This window comes from Nilaparvata lugens, unplaced genomic scaffold (assembly GCF_014356525.2).
Source record: "Nilaparvata lugens isolate BPH unplaced genomic scaffold, ASM1435652v1 scaffold4441, whole genome shotgun sequence".
NCBI classification, from domain to species: Eukaryota; Metazoa; Arthropoda; class Insecta; order Hemiptera; family Delphacidae; genus Nilaparvata; species Nilaparvata lugens.
This window is the reverse complement of record NW_024090657.1, coordinates 2,688-26,390: the sequence shown is the minus strand read 5'-3', so window position 1 is coordinate 26,390 and position 23,703 is coordinate 2,688. Positions and strand designations below refer to the sequence as shown.

Below are 23,703 nucleotides of genomic sequence, written 5' to 3'. Positions count from 1 at the left end.
AAACTTTTTTTCCTGTTTTTGGCTATTTTTTATTTTCTCTCATTTTAATGAACAAGTTGAGCTCCTAGACCATAAGGGATATGTTGAGGAAACACATATTCGTTTAGTTGACCTCTAAACCACATTTTTTGTTGTTTTTTTACAAGAAACAGAGGACCAAATTTCACACATAACCTCAAAATTCAACTATTTTATCCATTGATGAGGGATATTTTTACTTAATTCTAGTTTTTGCTTTTATTTTTTCATTTAAAGAACAAAATGGGTTCCTAGATCATAGGGGAGCATGTAAGGGAACCCATAGTGTGTTTAAGTGACCTCCAAACCACATTTCGAGCATTTTGTGGTGTCTTTCCAACAAAAAACAGATCAAAATGAAACTTATTTTCCTGGTTTTGGCTATTCTTATTTCCGTTTCTTTCATTTTAATAAACAAAATAGGTTTCTAGACCATAAGGGAACATGTGAGGAAACCCATATTGTGTTCGAGTGACCTCCGAACCACATTTTGAGCATGATTTGTGTCTTTCCAACAAAAACAGTTCAAAATGAAACTTTTTTTCCTGTTTTTGGCTATTTTTTATTTTCTCTCATTTTAATGAACAAGTTGGGCTCCTAGACCATAAGGGAACATGTGAGGAAACCCATATTGTGTTCGAGTGACCTCTGAACCACATTTTGAGCATGATGTGGTGTCTTTTCAACAAGATACAGTTCATAATCCAACTTCTATTTCTTGTTTTGGCTATTCTTTATTTTCTTTCACTTTAATGAACAAGTTGAGCTCCTAGACCATAAGGGTACATGTAAGGGAGCCCCATAGTGTGTTTAAGTGACCTCCGAACCACATTTTGAGCATATTGTGGTGTGTTTTCTACAGGAAATGGAGATACAGACCAACTAAGTACTTTTATCTTAGTGATAATTATGGTTGGCGTAGTGAAAGGAGTTTTCTTCGGTTTTGCACTGATTGCCGTATGCTACAGGTACAGTCACGTTCGGATTACACCTAAATCATACATCAAACATACTGAACAAGGTGGTTGGGGTGGTGGATGGCTCTTATGGGATATCATTAATATGTTTTTGCCTCCCAGGATGATTCTTTTTGGATGACCCTTGTATTCTCAATATGTTTTTTCTAAGGGATGCCCTTGAATCATCATTATGTTTTTTCATTTGATTACTCTTGAATTTCCAATATATATTATTTTTCTTATAGAGTGACCATTGTATTCTCAATATGTTTTTTCTATGTGATGACCCTTGTATCATCATTTTTTTTTCATTTGATGACACTTGAATCTTGAATATATATTATCTTTCTTATAGAATGACCCTTGTATTATCGATATGTCTCCCTTATTACCCATTCGTGATTTCCATCCTTCCTTTACCACAATTTCCTCTTCTCTCTTCATTTACTTTTTCAACTTCTTCTTCTCATTTACTTCTTCAACAACCCATTCCCTTTCACGCTCCTTCTCTTAATTACTCCTCTTACACTTATTCCTTTTCTTATCTTATTCCTCTCTACACTCCTTCTCATACTACCCTTTCCACGCATGTTTCCCTCATTAACTTTATTTTCTTTTCAACCATTCCAATCCTAAGATCCCATACCAACTATTTCTTCCTTATATATCCTGGGTATACATACTATTTTTCGAATTATCTATATTGAAATTTCAATTTTAAAGAGTTTTATTCGATTTATTTCGTCAGTTTTTAAAGGGTCTTTACTCATTTTTTTTGGGGTGTATACCATAAGAACTATCCACCATAATACAACCACTATATAAGCATTACACAACATCTATACATACTTCACAACATTTGCTCTCGCTCTCTCTATCTATCTCTCTCTCTGGCTGTTGACTGTTGTTTGCTTCTCCGGCGGTGTTGTCAATGTTGTTTGCTATTGAATGTTGTTCTGTGTTGTTGTGTGTTGTTGTCCGTCTGTGTGTATTACTATATATATTTCAAATTTTAAGAAAAACTTTAAAATAAAAATCATCTACTCCACAATATTGCTATGGTAGACTGAAATTTGGCATTGCAGTAATTCTAACCAAATTTTTAGAATAATCTGATAATCTACTCGTAGTTCTGTGAACAGTAGACCTCGCGCTCAGTAAACTACATTGACCTCTTATTGTTTTCTCGAAAATTGAAAATTAATTTATCAATAAAATGTCTAAAGAAAATCCTAAATAAACATAGAACTTTCTGTCCTATCGTACTGTGACGTGTCGTCCCGGAATGTGAGTGTGAGCGCTGTTATCAGGTTTGGCTGCAACTGTCTACAACGTTCATGGAAAGATACATTTTCAAGATGTTTGATGTTTTTGAATGGGTAGTATTATAGTCTAGAAGACAGCTGATTTATGATGAATAATTCTCTAGTCTGATTTTTACTCTAATATTGGCGTATGAAGGAGGCTCCTTTTTTCTTTTATATTATCCTTGGAATGCAAAATTTCCAAAAAAAAACTTGTACGAAATTCACTAAACTTCCGTCTACCATAGCAATAAACAGTTGGACTCCAATACTATGTATTGTGAACTACATATTCTCAATATTCCAATACATTGTATTCTAGTTTAATATAAAGCTGAGCTTCCATATATCTGTATCAGTGTCCGTATCCGATTCAGTGAGAATATCATTTCCATAGGCTCTTATGGGACTATTTATACTTGTACGCTCGCTCGAGTGTGAATACTCCCATAAGAGCCCATGTAAATTATATTTCCACTGATACTGATATATGGTAATCTGGCTTTAACTGTGGATATTGGATGATACAATGTCTTGTAAACTATTTTAATCATAATATTATAAATATATATATATTGGGTATTGCAGCTATATGATTGTAATGGTTTTCTGCTATGACTCTGGAATAAATATCTATATATTTTGAATCGATATTGTTGTATATATGACTGTGTATTGTATTTGTATATGGTGATGTTTGTGGATATTTTTTGGGTTTGGAAATGTGTGTTCAAATTTGGTTCTGAATTTGGTTTGTTTGTAAATTGTGTGTGAGAGAGGCCAATGCTATGTTGTGTTACTGGCTTTGAATTTTTTTCTGTTTTCTTCCAAAATTTTCCCGGATTGATATGGTTTCCGTTGGGCAGGCTAGTTCTATTTCTCCAGAGTTTTAATTTCGTTTCATTGGAATAATTATTAATGAAAACTCTAGGTTGTTGTCAAAATAACACTTGTTTACTTTGAAAAATCAAAAAGATGCTTCAACACCAATGGTGTCATAATCTTCAGTGTGAGAAATTGAAAAATTTTGAAGGCAATATCTGAAGGGAAAAATCATTCATTCATTTTATATTGTTCTATTAAGTACTAACATCTTACCCGTACTCTGCTAGGGTCTAATTAGAAACTGGAAAAACCGAAGACTTGACGTTCTGAAATCCTTGAGAAATACAAATATATCTATAACCATCCTTGGTAAATCAAGAATCAATATGGAAAATGTGAAGTTAATGAGTTGAGTAGTTGAGACGTGATGATGCGTCATTCATGAATTCCTATCCCCTACCTGTATAAGCAGATTCTTTCCTTTATTATAATATTATAGATTTGGGTTTCAATCTTCATATTGCTACTGTATAAAGTTAAAATTTCATATTCGATGCCCAATTATATTCTTGTGATCAGATTTTACTGGCAGTTTTCTAGTTATTGATGTTTTTCAAGAATATTGGAGAATTGATAAGCTTATATCTTGAAAACTACAATTTTTCAAATTATGTTTTCATTATTATCATTTCTTAAATTGCCTATCAAATTTATTTATGTCTGCTCATAAGAAAGTTCTCAAATTTATTTGGATTTTGAAAAAAGAATTGTTTGTCTTGTGCCGCTGATCAATAATTAATTTACTGATGTTTGTTTCTCCATTCCTGTTTCTCTCTCTCTCTTTCTCTTTCTCTCTCCTCACACACAAACTAACTTTTCTCTGCTCTTGCCTACTATTGTATATTGTTTTATTTTCCGATATGTGTGTTTTTGATTTTGTTTCGTTCCACTTTCTCCTCTTTAAATGTGTTGTTGATGTTTGTTGTATGTGTGTAACCTTCTGTGTCTGATTTTTTTGCTTTGTTTTGTTTGTTTTTTTATGTCTGTGCATGGTTCGGGATCTCTCTCTGTCATCAAACGTAAATATGGTAAAATTTTAACCCCGAAACCCTAAATTACCCTCAAAATACCTCGAAAATACTCATAAAATACCTTGGAAAATAATAATGAAATACTTTCAAATCATCACAAAATAACACCAACAAAAAACTCTGGAATACCCTGGGAAAACCTTGAACTGACTTAAAAATACTTGAACAATACCTCAAAAACATTACCAAAACTTATACCAATATACCATTGATTCAATCCGAATTAAATCTTGAAAAAAATAATGGAAACAACTCCAAAATATGAAATTCATATAAAAACTACTAATTCTCCAAAAATATATCATAAAACAATACTTTTCAACCAATTGATGTATATTTTGCAAAAAATTCTACTTCAAATAATCAAATTTTGAAACCATATAATGACACTGGTTTGATCACATTGCTTGCTCCAAAATGAATTTCTACACCTGTTGTGGAAAATGTATAATTACCAAAAAATTAACTGAATTGTGACACATGCCTATCAATTTACTTCTTTTCACTGTCATGAAAATGTAATAATATTATCAACTCATGGCTTGATAAAATCCGTTTTTTTCCAACCATTTTATATTCCTCACATCTCTGATTTTTCATTTTGTTCCTAAAAACTGCATGCGAATATATGTTTCACAATAAATGTATCCTCCCCATTTGATATTGTAATGTTTTCCAATTTGATGTTGTGTTGTGACTCACTTTTTTGTAATTCTATTTTTGTATTATTCATTGAAAAATTCATGAAAATCTTTTGATAAATGAACTAAATATTCTATTCATGAATATTGTCAATGTGGAATCAAAATGTTCACTTCCAATGGAACAATTGCATATTTCCCTGTAATCTTCATTTTTCCCTGTGTCTATGCCTGTCTGTCCATGATAATTGGCTACTACCAACCTCACAAACCAAAATTTCCCAAAACCATATTTTTGTTATGTTTGGAACAAAATTCAATTTACATTCACATTTACATACCCCTTGATCATTGATCTCAATAATAATAATACTCACCAACTATAATCTTCATTCATCAATCTATATACCATCAATCATGCTACTCTTTCATACTTTTATGATACAAATAAAACAAAATACCACTAAATCTGCCAACTTCACAATACTAAATTTCCCAAAAAATTCAACATAACAATTGTATAACCTCAACTCTCATACCTCCTATTCATCTTCCCAAATAATACAAACAAAAAAAAATTCTTCAATAATGATAATAATTACATTCTTCCCTTGATTAATATAACACCTGCCATCATAATCTATTTTTCTCCCACCAACTTGACAAACCAATATTTCCCAATAATGATTACAATTTTCTGATCATTCATAAATACTGTCACTATCCTCTTCTATCTGTCTATTGTCAACTTGACATCCCAAAATTCCCGATATGATGATAATAAAATTATCTCCATGATATTCCATTAATATTTGCGCTCTGCCACTGCTATTTATTTTTCCACTACCAACTTGACAAACCAAAATTCCCCACAACAGAAAACTACCACAGCACTAATACAGTATTCCTGGTGGGAACTCTCATGTCGGTTGTTGGAGGAGTTTTCATAGTTTTTGCTCTCATGGCATTATGCTATAGATCTGTGGTGGTTCATAAGAATTTCTCTCTCTGTCTGAGGTGAGTTTATTCATAAAACTATCATAGAAATATCATAAAATCATCATGAAAATAAGGTAAAATGTCATGGAAATAATCCAGGAATATCATACAATCTTCATGGAAAAAGTTTAGAATGTCTTGGGAATTATTTAGGAATTCCATAGAGATATTCTAGAGTATCAAGAGTGAAATGTAGGAGTTACATTGAATCATCATAGGAATATTCTAGAATATCAAGGGAATTATGTGGAAATATCATAAGCTCATCATGTCATGGAAATAATCTAGGAATTTCATAGAATCTTCATGGAAATAGTCTAGAATGTCATGGAAATAATGTAGGAATTCCATAGGGATATTCTGGAATATCATGAGAAAATGTAGAAGTTACATTGAATCATCATAGAAATATCCTAGAATATCAAGGGAATTATGTGGAAATATCAAAAGTTCATCAGAAATTTATCTCACCATGGTGTAAGGTGAGTTTTTAATGTAAATTTAATATTGTAGAACCATCAAATCTTGATGAAAATTATTATAAAATCTCTAGAGATGATAGTAGGCTATTTTGGCATGGCTTACAAATAGTTTTAGCATTTTTTCTCTTCTGAACTGAAAGGCTTGGTTGCACAAAAGCTTGTTGAATTTTGATGGTGATTAACTCTACGAGAACCAATCAGGAGAGGCGTTTTTGAGAAGATGGCTTCTCTGATTGGTTGTTGTGGATATAATCGCAATTAAAATTTAACCGGCTTTTGTGCAACTGGCACAAAGTGTTCTACTTGAGGAGTCTTCAACTCGGAGACAATACCATATTGTACCTGATATGCTTGTCTTCTATTATTCCATTAATTTTAATTGAAGTATTACCTATTCAATTGATGCTTGCCTCAATGAGACTTCTGGATAATAATTCTTGATTGAAAGAACTCAATATTTTGAAATAAATTATTGAATTAATGCTTGCTTAGTTGGAACTTATTCCAGTGACTCTTTATTAGGAGAAAATTAATAAATTGCTAGATTTGATGAGATGATACAAACAATAGTTCTGCTCACTCAAATTGTAGAAATCCAAATTTTCAAATTTTATAATTTTTATTCAAAGTAGATTCTCGCTTCAGCTATATATTTCCACCATAATTCCTTTTCTAATTCATTATGATTCATAGCTTCAACTCATGAACTAGAAAAATTAGATATTTAATTATGTTATTTCATATTTCAAATATCATCTACAATTTAAATCATCCTTCTTCTTCATTCTTTGAACCTTTCTCACTAATTTCAGCATGTTGTGAGTCACACTGTTCTAATACTCATATTTTGGAATTTTTCAAAAAATGATCCAATTTGTAATTATTTTTCTTGATTTGGTTTAAAAAAATCGATTTTTTCTGATAGAAGATTGATAGGAATTTTACCTATTGTTACTCATTCAGATTTCACAAATTTAGAAAAAACTATCAAGATTTTGATATTTTTTTGTTCATTATGAAACTACCCTTTTTTTCTTCCCTAAACATGAATGGAATAATCTCTGTTTAATCCCTAAAGCTAAATTAATACCAACTTATCACTATTTAATCACATAATCCTAATATCCTTTCATAGCCTGAATCGTCATACCTATTTAACACTATTTAATCACATAAACCTGATATTACATTCTTAGCCTAAACCACATAATATATAGCCTATATCTTCATATTTTATGGAAAAAAATTGGTAAAAATAACACAGAATTACATTTTCCCTTTCAGGACAGTCAAACCATATGGTACCTGATTGATAACCTTATTTTTCCCAAATTAATGATTTCAAATAATCAACTATTATAGTACTGTGAAATAACCAGTTATCCTCCAAACATAATCAATCACTTCAGTATGATAACATAAAATTGCCCCAATTTTTCCACCCAAATCAATATTTTAATTTTTGCCAAATTTTCAATATAAAATTCCTTATAAATGTCTCATGTATCATTTTATATACCTCAAAAATGTTTGAGATATCCCTAACATAACATTAGCCTACATATAGTGAGGTCCACATTATAAAGTCAGTCACTGATTAACATTGGTGTTGCTATCCTTGTCTGTCATTCGACAAAGCAGATAGCTCCATCCTTCTACAACTCTGCATCATCGACAAATTATATGCATGCTCCACAGAAATATAATGCAATATATTTGTTCACCAAATATGGTACAATATTATTTAAAATTATAATGTATTTTGTAAATTATATAAAGATATACTTTCTTGGTGAAGGTATGTAAAGTATAATTTCATTGTAGTATACTTGAGATATGAGATCATTATTTCTAACAATAATCAATGATTAATATGAAACCAGGTACCCTGGGAAGTTTTCAATCATAGCTATACACTATAGAAAGTGATTAAGAGAGTGTGAAATTCTATTAATTCTGACAAAATCGCCATAAATGAATAATAAATATAGAAGGCGATGAGAAAGGAGAATTGGCAACCATTTCATCCTATCATTTACACTGGCTTCATAATGTGAATCTCACTGTATATATATCCATATCCCCCAAACTTTTATCCTCTAGACAATCCAACAAATTTATCATAATAAAATTTTCTAAATTTCCCTTTTATAATAAAATATGTATTACGCATTGTCTTGTTTGTGATCCCTGGTATATATTTGTATATGTATGTCTCCTTGATCCTTGTATTTTATATATATATATATGTGTGTATTCTAAATGTTTATCCTTCCAATGATTGCATTCTATGTATGCTCCCCTTCCTTATATATATGTGCTTGATTTGATATATTTTGTTATGTATTTTTTGTATATTTGCATTTTGCTTTACCTCCTCCTTCTTCTCTATTCTTTCTCTCTTCCTCCTTTAAAATGATAGTAAAAATCACTCATTTTTCTGAGAATATATTAAAATATATGAAAAAAGGTGAATGTTGATATATAATCGGACAACAGATTATCATGTATCTGAGTTGAATTGATAAACACAAATTGAAAGTTACAAATTTGAAGTTAAAAGTGAAAGTTCAAAATACAACTTCAAAGTTATGATAATCTTAAAGATTTAAAAGATGATAACTATGGGAACATTTTATTTATAGATGAAGTAACTGACAATATAATTAAACAGCATACATACTTAATTCACATAAAATTCACTAAATTCTTGTTTGAGAATATTATAATTTCAAGTACATGATTGATTCATAGCTTAAGAAAAACAACAATAATTGGAAGTGTCTATAATAAAACATTCCAACTCACACAATTTAGAAGAACTTTTGAATTTTTTCCAGAAATTTCAACTGGAATTACAAGAGACTGTTGAATTTTCACTTACAAACTGCCATGGATTAGATGAATAGAATGATGAATCAATCATTAAAGCATTTTCAAAACACTACAAAATCAAGCCTTTGACAAAATTTTCATCAACTGTTGAAAATATGAATCCTTCCAACTATCTCTATGATAGAAAAATTATATATGATTGATAGAAATTCATCTAAAAATTTTCCTTGCCCATTTCTAAACCTCTTGGTGTTTTTCTGCTTAATCGGTGTTATTCTAGGATTTGAGCACTACCTTCTGAATGTAGCATGCCCTATATCTATATATGAACTTGCTATTATTAACCCCACCCATGACTTAATTGGTTGAAAACTATATATATATCCAATATCCATAATACAGTAATTCTAATGCCTGTCTTTATATGTATACATTCGGCTACAGCTTTTGGTGTTTTGATTGTATATGAATGCCTATAATGATAATTATAATATTATAATATATATTTGATATTTGTGATTATAAGGAAAAATAGATACAAGTTTGAAGATCGCAAAGTTAATAATTCTCATTGATTAAAAATATGATAAATTTAAGTTCGATAAAACTAAAACATATAGGAATAATACCCAAATATTCAATATTGGGATCAGAGAATAATCTTATCATATCCTCTATTTATAAAAAGTCATAATTTCAATTAAACTGGATGCAGAATGAAACATTATATTAAAAATATCCAGAAATAGTCAATGGAAAAAATAATTTGTTGCCTGATAAACAGAAGTATTTGAAATGTAATGCAATAGAATCAAAAACAAAAACCTAATCAATATATATCTCTCTCTACTTAAAACTCATTAGAATAATTAATATAATAGAGCTTAATCATGATATATGAAGCTAGAATAAAATAATAATCTGGTTATAAATGATAAAACAAATGATACATTCTTGGCAAATGAGAGAATAACTTTTCTTCCCCATAAAAAACCATTATTCAAAATAAGAATATTTGAATTTCACTAAAATATGCACAAACATCATAAGAATATCTGAATATCTTTGAAAAAATTCAAGGAAGGAATTCTAGGATTCATAAGAAAACTAAACTCAAACCTCATTGAAAATTAAACTTTATTATATTAGAAAAAAATTACTAAATTGTATTTTAGAGATTGCAATGAATAAATTACAAAAAAAAAGAAAACTTGAATATCTATAAAAAAATTCAAAGCACTCTGAGGCAATTTTAGGATCCACATTATAACCAACAAAGAGAACAACATTTTATGATTAATTCACTAAAGAGAAAATAATTTTTTGTCCTTCCCACACCATTTTCTCTCTCCTATCCTTAAATTATTCGAATTTATTATCATAATTGTGTTCAATATGTTAAACATTATATTTGCCTCTCATTCCCATTATGTGTTTTATGTATCGTCCTCCTTTTTGTGATCCTCCTCCCTCTCACACACTCTCTCTCTTTCGTTGTGACCTCTCATTTGTGCTCTTCCCCTCTCCTCTGTTGTATTACTCCTCTCTGTCTTTCCTTTGTCATTCTTTCACTTTGTGTTTCTCCTCCCTCTCTTTCATTGTGTTATCCAATTTTGTCTTCCTTCTCCCTCTCTTTCGTTGTGTTCTCTTTATTTGACCTTCCTCTTGCAACACGGTTCCCCCTAGAAGGAAAAGCCAAAGCAGTCTGCCGAAGTACGACCCACCCTACGTCAAGCCAATGGCCAAGAAGTACTCGAAATCCTCCAACCCAGAGGAAGAAGCCATGGAATGCGCCGACAAGATTCGATCCTTCGGCAACATGACACCGTTCAAGTAAGTCTAAACATGTTTCATTCCAGTGAGGTCCACGTTATAATGGCAGTGTTTCATTAGCTATCCTTGCTATCCTTGTCCATCATTCCACAAAGCGATAGCACTAGCTCTTTCTCGCAATCGTTGAAAAGTTATAAGGCCAAAAAGTTAAGAGGACAAAATTGGAGCCGGAAGGTTTTACAAAGAAAAAATAATAATAATAATTGTTATTCTCATCAACAAAAAACAATATTATATAAAATATTATCATTCACACTAATATTAATAAATTAATAATATTAAAATCAAGGGCTGGTTTTTGAGCTCGGGATTTAGCAAAGTTCTAGATTTTAAGGCTGTGCAAAGGCTGAAAATTAACTTTCTACTCGTGATTTTTATCAAAGTTTTTCGATTTGTATATTATCAAGCTATCAAAATGAAAAACTTTTCTCGGGAAATAGTTATTTGTATATCTAGAGTGAAAAGTACGACATTTTCTCCCTGTGGGGAAAAGTTTGAAGCCCGAGGCGAAGCCGAGGGCTACAATTTTCCTGAGGAAGAAAAAGTAATTTTCGCTCGTGATGTACACAACATTTTTCCTCCATCTACATTTTTTTATAGAAACTGCAAATAAAATCATTTTAATAACTTGTATTGGTGACAATGTTTCCTAACAACATAACCTGAAATCTAAAACCTAAAAACCGGTCAGCTGATGGGCACTGCCGATTGTGCTATCTATCGGCAAAAGTTGTAACAATTATATCCGCTGAACGGCTACCAAAAATGGCTGACTCTAGATCACACGTTTCAGATTTGAATTGCATATCAAAAATATTGTTGGCTGGTATTTTGAATAGAATAAAATATTTTAAAAATTGTATAAATTTTCATTGTCTACTAATATTTATCAAGAATATAATATCATACAAACATGATTTCATGAGTTGATCAAATTTCTTGTTGTGGTATTGAATTCAGTTGACTCAATGACAGACACCTCTATTACGCTTTCTCATCTGAGCTTAGACCTTCTAACCTATTACAATGTGAGTTTTTGAAATAGAGATGCTTCCCATGTTATTTAAATGGAATCACTTTTCCTCCCTAGGGAGTTTTTCTGTTTTTTACTACCGAGAGCGAAAAAGTGACACTTCAGTATTATGTTTGAGGGAGTAAAGAAAGTACTTTAGACAGTGGGTGGAGGAAAACATTCCTTTTCCAATCATTAATTTTTGAGATATGAGCGCCTGAAGTTTAAATTTTTCGGACAGAACATTTCAAATTCGGTAAGACATAGATCCATGAGATTTGGAGGGTAGATTCTTCATGGTATTGTTGATCTAGTGAATCATAAATTTTCTAAAAATATAGGTTTTTGTGGAAATTATCCCATTTACCAAAAATGAACAAAAATAACTCAACTAAAAGTCATTTTTGGTTATTATTAGTAAATTGAATAACTTTCTCTAAAAGTTATATTTACAGAAAGTTTTTGTTTTACTAGATCAACAATACCATGCAGAATCTATCCTTCAAATCTCATGGATTTATTTCTTACCGGATTTGAAATGTTTTGTCCAAAAAATTCAAACTTCAGGCGCTCATATCTCAAAAATTAATGATTGGAAAAAATGTTTTCCAGAGAAAAGTTTTTCATTTTGATAGCTTGATATATATAAATCGAAAAACTTCGAAGAATATCACCAGTAGAAAGTTTATTTTTAGCCTTTGCACAGCTGTAGTAAGAAAATTGGCTTTCCAAAACGGGGCGTAGTCGCAGCTTTTATAGCAGTAGTCACAGTTTTATTTTCTCATTCATATAATTGGAAACGTTTTTCCTTGATGAAATGAAACATTTCTAAATGTTTCAAAGTAGCTTAAAATTTACACTATTTTCTGTCTATTTTATTTTGTGTTTAATTTTCTAGTTTTTTGAAATTTAATTCAAACCTAACTTCGACATTGACTACGACTACGCGCCGTTTCGGAAACCCAGTTTTCTGACTCCAGCTGTTTAAAGTCTAGGACTTAGCTAAATCCCGAGCTCGGAAGCCGGCCCGTAATGTGACTCTTCAAGAGCTAAATCTATAAGAATATGAGAGATATTGAGAAATGTTACAGAAGAAACTTGTAGGCTAATTTATAAGGTTTGATTTTGTTTTTCAATAACATTTTTGAAAGATGCATATTGTTCGATATATATGCAAAAACCCAAAATATGGTACTTTGAAACCATCCCCACCCCCTTAGCACATGGTGTAGAAGTGAGGACTTTTGATATGTTAACCCCCTTACCATCCCTGAAAGAGCTGCAGGGTCAAAATTGTGTTCTAAACTTTTACCTTTTTACCTTTTTTTGAGCATTCGTTGCCTGGACTATATGAAATTATAAAAAAAAAAATGATTTCTTGCTCGAAAAATATAATTGATCATTTAAATGAGAATGAAAAGTTATTTTACATCAATAAAGCTGTATCACATATTGTCTATAGAAGGCATTGACAAGACAGAGGTTCGGCAACATTGTTCTCCTATCTTTGGTAGAGAGTTAGTGGGGAGGATATTTTTTAATATTCTTTCCGAAGAATGGACATTGATATGTCCAAAGCTCCGCCAATTTATGTACATGCATTACAATATTATCTATAGTTATTACAAATTGTTTTTTTTCATATCATATACAGTTCAATAATTATTTTCTCAGTCTCTATTATGTGAATTCATCTATAATGTTGCTGTATTGTAAGCTATTGTATATAAGTGTATAAGCCGGTATATATTGTAATCTACATAAATAAAGTACTCAATCAATCTTTCTCCACTGCCATTATAACGTGGACCTCACTAAAGTAATGATAATGAGTATCTTATCAATAATTATGACACATCAGGAGAATCTATAATAATATTGTTGGTTTATATACCTACTGGTGAGTCGAAATAAGTACCTAGTCGATCATTTTTAATATTCCTTTAATGACAATTTATAGATATCTCAGCGAAATCTCCAAGTACAGTACAGTTTCTCTCTATTCTCATTCTAATTATGTTATAATATTCTAGAAAATGAATTTTGGAGTCATGTAAAAGAAAAATCATGTTTTTGGACTCAGTGGACCTTGAAACGTATAGAAAACTTGGAATCAGGGTACTTTACCTTAATTTTTTTTTTTGAAAATCATTACTTTCCTCACCTATGGTGATAGGGCAAGGAAAGTGATGAAAGAAATAAAGACTGTATTCATTGTCATGTGTGCCCGATGTGGGTTTCCTATCAATAAATTTTCTGTTTAACATACAAAAAATAAACAGTAGGCTGTCATAAGAAGATAACCCATGGTATATAGGTCGTTCATGTTGCAAATTTCTTCTCCGATTACTGTCTATGATTAGTGTGTTGTTGGGAGTGGAAGAGTGTAAGAAGGGCACAGTATGAGAGACTACCAGCGTCACATAGCTTCACAAAAACAACTACTAGGACTATCGGCTTCAGTTAACACTCACATTTGCAACATTGACACCCTATACACTGTCTATTATTAGTGTGTTGTTGGGAGTGTAAGAGTGTAAGAAGGGCACAGTATGAGAGACTACCAGCGTCACATAGCTTCACCAAAAACAACTACTAGGACTATCGGCTTCAGTTAACACTCACATTTGCAACATAGACACCCTATACACTTTCTATTATTAGTGTGTTGTTGGGAGTGTAAGAGTGTAAGAAGGGCACAGTATGAGAGACTACCAGCGTCACATAGCTTCACCAAAAACAACTACTAGGACTATCGGCTTCAGTTAACACTCACATTTGCAACATAGAACCCTATACACTGTCTATTATTGTGTGTTGTTGGAGTGTAAGAGTGTAAGAATGGGGAGTGGGAAGGGCACAGTATGAGAGACTACCAGCGTCACATAGCTTCACCAAAAACAACTACTAGGACTATCGGCTTCAGTTAACACTCACATTTGCATCATAGACACCCTATACACTGTCTATTATTAGTGTGTTGTTGGGAGTGTAAGAGTGTAAGAAGGGCACAGTATGAGAGACTACCAGCGTCACATAGCTTCACCAAAAACAACTACTAGGACTATCGGCTTCAGTTAACACTCACATTTGCAACATAGACACCCTATACACTGTCTATTATTAGTGTGTTGTTGGGAGTGTAAGAGTGTAAGAAGGGCACAGTATGAGAGACTACCAGCGTCACATAGCTTCACCAAAAACAACTACTAGGACTATCGGCTTCAGTTAACACTCACATTTGCATCATAGACACCCTATACACTGTCTATTATTAGTGTGTTGTTGGGAGTGTAAGAGTGTAAGAAGGGCACAGTATGAGAGACTACCAGCGTCACATAGCTTCACCAAAAACAACTACTAGGACTATCGGCTTCAGTTAACACTCACATTTGCAACATAGACACCCTATCCTATACACTGTCTATTATTAGTGTGTTGTTGGGAGTGTAAGAGTGTAAGAAGGGCACAGTATGAGAGACTACCAGCGTCACATAGCTTCACCAAAAACAACTACTAGGACTATCGGCTTCAGTTAACACTCACATTTGCAACATAACGGTCCTCTACCATGGCATATCATCAAACATGATACAGTATCAACACGATATGATACAGTATCACCAAAATATGATACAGTATCAACACAATCTTTGTGTACTATCATTTCTTTATGTGTAAGTAAAAAACTATTATTGCTACCATTTATCTTCTCATGCTATCTTTTGTCCATGGTAATATTTTCTGTTTATTCCAAGATATTTATCTGTTTTTTTATTATTCCCAGATCAATATATTAATAATTTTATCAAATTTTTCCAGTGAACAACAAAGGTTGTTCAGATCAAGCGGTGCCATGAACCATTCTGTTAGAGGAATGCCTTCATCTTATGAGTGAGTACCTATTTAAAATTCACAAAGTTTGTAAAGGTTTTTCAAATTCTAATTTGCATATTCCAATATCTATATGTATTGCATAACCTGAGATCTACAAAAATTTTGTTTTAGAACCCTCATAATTCTGCATCGATCCTCTCCTGTATAATATCTTGATTTCAATTTTCAGTTTTCCCAAACTTCCTCATTCTCAAGCTTGAAAAAATGTACAATTATCTACAAATAGCCTGTCCTTGGGTATATTCCCGTCTTACCTGTTTGAAAAATTTATTCCCAATATTACAAATTACCCCAAAATATGTTCAAATAAATTTTTTGGAGTTTCTAGCTTCCTAAACACATATTTTGTTAACCAAATATTCCCAATCAGTTTTTAAATATAAAAATTCAAAATTTTTCGTTTAGTCTTTAGTTTTGAAGTGGAAATTGGACTTTTTGAAGTGAAAGTGAAATCTTAACCTTATTCTTTTTTGAAACTTGTATTTGTAAAAATTTGGGAGAAGACAGTTTTAGGCTATGCATGTTGTCTTCTCCCAATCATATTATATTTATTATAATTATGATATGTAATGAAAATGGAATATATAAATAAATAAATAAAGTATTAGTGCTCTAGTGAGGTCCACGTTATAATGGCAGAATTCGATTAACATTGGTGTTGCTATCCTTGTCTATCATTCCACAAAGCAGATAGCGAATGTATCAAATCATAGTGTTGTGTATCAAGTTGAGATGATACTGTATCATATTTTGTTGATACTGTATCATTTTGTAGTTGTTCTTGTTCTATAGTGAGGTCCACGTATAATGGCAGTATTCGATTAACATTGGTGTTGCTATCCTTGTCTATCTTCCACAAAGCAGATATCGAATGTATCAAATCTGTGTTGTGTGTGTATCAAGTTGAGATGATACTGTATCATATTGTGTTGATACTGTATCATTTTGTGGTTGTTCTTGTCTATAGTGAGGTCCATGTTATAATGGCAGTATTTTATTAACATTGGTGCTGCTATCCTGTCTATCATTCCACAAAGCAGATAGCAAATGTATCAAATCATAGTGTTGTGTATCAAGTTGAGATGATACTGTATCATATTGAGTTGATACTGTATCATGTTGTGGTTGTTCTTGTTCTATAGTGAGGTCCACGTTATAATGGCAGTATTTGATTAACATTGGTGTTGCTATCCTTGTCTATCATTCCACAAAGCAGATAACGAATGTATCAAATCATAGTGTTGTGTATCAAGTTGAGATGATACTGTATCATATTGTGTTGATACTGTATCATGTTGTAGTTGTTCTTGTTCTAGAAAATATTAATTATTATTCTGTGGGAAGAATTCATTTTACAATTCAAAGCCAATCAATATTTCTTGAACAATATAACATAATAACACATCGTGTTGTTCAATCTATAATTATATCAGCTGATAAATTTGAAAATTGATGAACTAGAACCCCATAAAATGGCGATTTTGCAATGCATCACGGGATCATGACCTGTATTTATAGACCTTGCCAGAAGTGGTAGAGGATAGCGCTATATGCTTTGTGGAATGATAGACAAGGATAGCAACACCAATGTTGATCAAATACTGCCATTATATCGTGGACCTCACTATAGAACAAGAACAACCACAACATGATACAGTATCAACTCAATATGATACAGTATCATCTCAACTTGATACACAACACTATGATTTGATACATTTGCTATCTGCTTTGTGGAATGATAGACAAGGATAGCAACACTAATGTTAATCAAATACTGCCATTATAACATGTACCTCACTATGAAACAAGAACAATCACAACATGATACAGTATCAACACAATATGATACAGTATCATCTCAACTTGATGCACATCATTATGATTTGATACATTCGCTATCTGCTTTGTGGAATGATAGACAAGGATAGCAACCCAATGTTAATCAATACTGCCATTATAACGTGGACCTCACTATAGAACAAGAACTATCACAACATGATACAGTATCAACACAATATGATTCAGTATCATCTCAACTTGATGCACATCATTATGATTTGATACATTCGCTATCTGCTTTGTGGAATGATAGACAAGGATAGCAACACCAATGTTAATCTAATACTGCCATTATAACGTGGACCTCACTATAGAACAAGAACTATCACAACATGATACAGTATCAACACAATATGATACAGTATCATCTCAACTTGATGCACATCATTATGATTTGATACATTCGCTATCTGCTTTGTGGAATGATAGACAAGGATAGCAACACCAATGTTAATCTAATACTGCCATTATAACGTGGACCTCACTATAGAACAAGAACTATCACAACATGATACAGTATCAACACAATATGATACAGTATCATCTCAACTTGATGCACATCATTATGATTTGATACATTCGCTATCTGCTTTGTGGAATGATAGACAAGGATAGCAACACCAATGTTAATCAGGTGCTGACTTTATAACGTGGACCTCACTATGGAACAAGAACAACCAAACATGATACAGTATCAACAAAATATGATACTGTATCATATCAACTTGATACACAACACTATGATTTTATACATTCGCTATCTGCTTTGTGGAATGATAGACAAGGATAGCAACACCAATGTTAATCAAATACTGCCATTATAACGTGGACCTCACTATAGAACAAGAACAACCACAACATGATACAGTATCAACACAATATGATACAGTATCTCCAACTTGATACACAACACTATGATTGATACATTCGCTATCTGCTTTGTGGAATGATAGACAAGGATAGCAACACCAATGTAATCAAATTCTGCCATTATAACATGGACCTCACTATTTTGATTTTCTATCTCTAGTTCCCTGCATGACAATGAATTATGAATCTCAGCTCTGGTATACATAAATAAAAAAAAAACATTTATTTCTATGGTGTTTCATATAAAATTATGTACCAGAGTAATATCATATCATTCCCGTACATGTAATTCAATTCAATTCAGTTTATTTCCAAAAAAATAAAATAAAGTAATGTTTGAACACTCCATGTTATTTTATTCTATTCTATTCTATCCTATCCTATCCTATCCTATCCTATCCTATCCTATCCTATCCTATCCTATCCTATCCTATCCTATCCTATCCTATTCTCCCTCCCCTTCCTATGTAAATAAAACTCTATTCTGCCGGACAGGGAAAATTCTCATTATTTCAACATTAACAATGAAACAAATTCCCATTTTTGTTCTCAAATGTTCTATAGTGAGGTCCACGTTATAATGGCAGTGGATAAAGATAGGAGAACAACTTTGCCAAACCTCTGTCTTGTCAATGCTTCTATAGACGGTAGCTGAAACAGGTTTATTGATGTAATATCAACTGTTCATTCTCGTTTAAAATAATCAATCATATTTCAATACGCAAGAAACTATACTATACTTTTCAATGTTTCCATAATGAACGTTCATGATTACGATGAAATATACCTTCAATTTATTATTGATTCTACATTGTTAAAAGACGATCCGGCAACAGAGCAAATCGCTATCCGCTTTGTTGAATGATAGACAAGGATAGCAACACCAAAGTTGATCAAATACTGTCATTATAACGTGGACCTCACTATAGAACAAGAACAACTATAACATGATACAGTATCAACACAATATGATACAGTATCATCTCAACTTGACACACAACACTATGATTTGATACATTCGTTATCTGCTTTGTGGAATGATAGACAAGGATAGCAACACCAATGTTAATCAAATACTCCCATTATAACGTGGACCTCACTATAGAACAAGAACAACCACAACATGATACAGTATCAACACAATATGATACAGTATCATCTCAACTTGACACACAACACTATGATTTGATACATTCGCTATCTGCTTTGTGAATGATAGACAAGGATAGCAACACCAATGTTAATCGAATACTGCCATATAACGTGGACCCACTATAGTTTCAATGTTCCATATGATTACAAATTTCCAATTTGGTTTCTACAATATTCCATCTATATTGAAAATATATATTTATAATATATTAAACAGTGTGACTCATCATTGCATGAAAGCATGACTGTATATATCATCAGCTTCTAGAATATTATATTATATTTTTTACAAAATAGAACACGCATTCCTATATTTCCATGACATGTTATGTAACCTTTTTTTCACATATCAGTATATGTTGCAGAGTACCAAAGAAGAGTATAGGCTACCTACACCTGGTTCAATTTTCCACTCTCCATGAAAAATATCATAGATTTCCACATTTTATCTACATGAGTATTTTACAATATGTCTCTATGATATTCACAATGATTTTATGCTATATTGTTTACCTGCGTTTACACTGAGGTTGTCAATGTGAAGTATTTTTAGTGATTTTGTGTAGTTGAGAAGTTGATATTGTGGTAATTATTCATATTGAATGAAAAAGATTAAGAAATTGTCAAAAACCACAGATTTGTTGATACTTGGAGCAGGTTTCCGAGCTCGGGATTTTGCTAAGTCCTAGACTTTAAACAGCTGGAGTCAGAAATAGTATATTTCGCACCTAGAGCAGAAAATGAGATTCTTCCGGTTCGAAATCGGTTTTCAAGTCAGAGGCCGTAGGCCGAGGACTAGAAAAGATTGAGAGCCGGAAAAACATTTTTTTTGCCCGTGGTGCAAACGCTATTTTTCGCCACACACAAAAAAATAAACAATATATATATGAGAATAGTATTTACTAAGCACTTCCGAAAGCAGAAGTGGAAGGTGATAGCTCTAGCAAATCTGAGGTAATCTGAATATCAGGAAATTGTCCAAGTATTTCTATTTTTTATTCTGATTTGTCTAAATAACCTGAAAGATGGTGTTCAATTATGTGGGAGGTTGAGTTTATACTTTTTTATTCTTTCAAATGACAATAAGATGATATTATTATAAATGTTTTAATAATTGAATAATGAACACAAATAATGAAAAGTTTTTTGATCAGCTGTTTTTTGATAACCTTTGTTAGTTCCATGCTAGCGGCTGGAAAGGGTACTCTTTTGGGCCTAGGCCGGAAAGAAACCTGTTCTGACGTCAGCGAGAGTCGTCTGCAAACAATGTCTTTCAGATCTACGTAGGGACTGGGAAACAGCTGCTTTCTGTGCAGTGTGGCGAAAATTAGTTTTCCAAAACGGGGCGTAGTCACAGTCATTGCCAAAGTCATGTTTGAATTAAATTTCGAAAAACTAGAAAATTGAGCACAAAATAGATAAAGAGAGAATAGTGTAAAGTTTCAGCTATTTTGAATTATTTAGGATGTCTAATCTCATCAAGGAGGAACGTTTCCAATTAGAAATTAGAAATAAAAAACTGCAAGTACTGTTATAAAAGCTGCGACTACGCCCGTTTAAGAAGAAACGTTTTGCACTGAAAGAACGTTTACGCCCGAATGGTTGTTGAGTGCAGCTGAGGAACTTTGCGCACGTATTTCACATTAAGTTTTTCCTACAGTACCATTGAATATGAAAAGTGGGTAATTATGGGTAAAATTGCCTGAATGCATCAAATGTTTTTCTGTGTAATTTTATTATTGATAAAAACCTTAATTTATTGTCAAATTGAATAAAAATGTGTCCTTGGTTATAATATCTACTTAATAATTTGCTCGTTGTGCTTGGTTGCACCACCTGCTCCCTATAGCAGCCACAGCAGTCACTGTTACCAACTTCATTTGATTTTGCTGCACTGTTGCTCCATATAACCTACTAAGTATTTTGCGTTGCCATGTTGCAAATCTGGAGTGCAGAACAATTTTTCCCGCACTAGAGCGGAAAAGTGATTCTTTGCGTTCTGTAATCAGTGCAGCAATGGCCACTTTTCAACGTAACTGTAGGAAAAACTCATTTTCTGACTCCAGCTGTTTAAAGTCTAGGACTTAGCTAAATTCTGAGCTCGGAAACGGCTCTTAGAAACAACGGTTCCAATATACATTGTTTATCAGAGATTGACAATGGTGTAATAATCGAAACTGGTCTTTCTAAGTATCAATAAATCTGTGGTTTTTGACAATTTCTTAGTCTTTCCATTCAACAGTCGATTATATGAACACATGTAATGTTGCAGAAGAGGGACCAGTTGTCATTATGGAGTTATAACATTGTCCTGTTTTTATAGTTGAATAGGAATAACTCAGTCATTTTCAAGATATCACTCTGAATTTTTTTCTCAAATTGTTCTTCATAGTCTATTATATGAACACATGTAAAGTTGTAGAAAAGGGACCAGTTGTTGTCGTTACGGAGTGAAACATAGCCCTGTTTCTATGTTTGAATAGGAATAGCTCAGTCATTTTCAAGATATTACTCTGAATTTTTCGTAAATGTTCTTTATAGTCTCCTTTATTGAGGGAAAATGATATCTCAATTTGATTTATTGAGACAACTGTCCCTACTTGCTTTCCACATCACTATAATGTTGTCTTGAAATAGTATGTGGATATAGTGAGGTCCACGTTCTAATGGCAGTAGAGAAAGATGGGAGAAAAACGTTGCTGATACTCTGTCTTGTCACTGCCTTCTATAGACGGTAGCTGATACAGGTTCATTGATGTAATATTAACTGTTCATTCTCGTTTAAAATAATCAATTATATTTTATTGAGCAAGAAATTATATTTTTCAATAATTTCATAATAATTAAGATGAAATATTTTGTTAATCAATTATCAATTCTACATTGTTGAAAGATGGTCTAGCAACAGAGCAAAGCGGAAAAGAGATAGCGCTATCAACTTTGTGGAATGATAGACAAGGATAGCAACACCATTGCTAATCACACACTGCTATTGTAACGTGGACCTCAATAGATGATACATCATAGGACAATTTAATTTAAATTTACACTATGAACAGAGTTGTAGGAATTCAACTATATTAAAGTGGAATAAAAGCGATTCCACATAATTTATTTGAGCCAAACACCTATTTGAAAAAAAAATTATTAGTTTATTAAATAAACAATTTTTCAAATTTCGAAAAAACCGCATAATATCCTGTGGTTCTAAGTGTATAACAATATTCTCACAATATGACTTTTGAGTTTATCTTACTATGTGAATTGATCAATTGATCGGAAAGCTACTTTTTTGAATTAATTTTCAATGTGAAATTTGTGTATTAATGTTTGTTTCTTGTGAAATTCAGGAGCACAAAATGCATAAAATGCAGCGATTAGGTTTGGGTTCTGGGAGCGAGGAGGAACCTATGCATTCAGGTAAAATAATATATTAATTATTTTATATAATTATTATCAAACGAAAATCCAAATTAAAAGCTGTAATTCACCCCGAAGACTTCTGCTACTGCAAATATTGACAACAGGGTAACAGCTGGATGGATGAAATTCGATGAGCGCTACTATACAAACATTATTTGTCAGCCCGGCAATTAAAATTATTTGGAAAAATTATTTGTCAGTCCACGTTGAATTATTATATCACTAGCCGTCAGGCTCGCTTCGCTCGCCATATCTGTCTAGCCAGGGGCTCCGCCCCCTGGACCCCCGACTGGATCGTCCAAGAATGAGATCAGCTTTTTTTTTTTTTTTTTTTTTTTTTAAGATTACGTCCTAAAGACTCCAGTCATGGAGTATAAGACAAGTCATGTTATTACATAATAATTCTAACACTAAGTAGTTCAATCTAGTTTAGGTTTGAAAGGAATTCTTGTACACTATAAAAAGCTCTATCAACTAAATATTTTTTAATTTGTTTTTGAAAATCTTCAAATCATCATTA

At 32.2% G+C, this 23,703-nt stretch overlaps 1 protein-coding gene across 1 annotated transcript; it reads left to right on the top strand.

Annotated features, from left to right (window-relative positions):
- Nucleotides 1-5,526: 5,526 nt before the first annotated feature.
- LOC120355721 lies at nt 5,527-23,180 on the top strand (the record flags this gene model as incomplete). Its single annotated transcript, XM_039444373.1, has 4 exons — nt 5,527-5,855; nt 10,841-10,987; nt 15,822-15,894; nt 23,111-23,180. Coding segments are annotated over exons 1-4 (385 nt in total), but the record flags the coding sequence as incomplete, so codon positions are not given.
- Between the last annotated feature and the right edge of the window lie 523 nt (nt 23,181-23,703).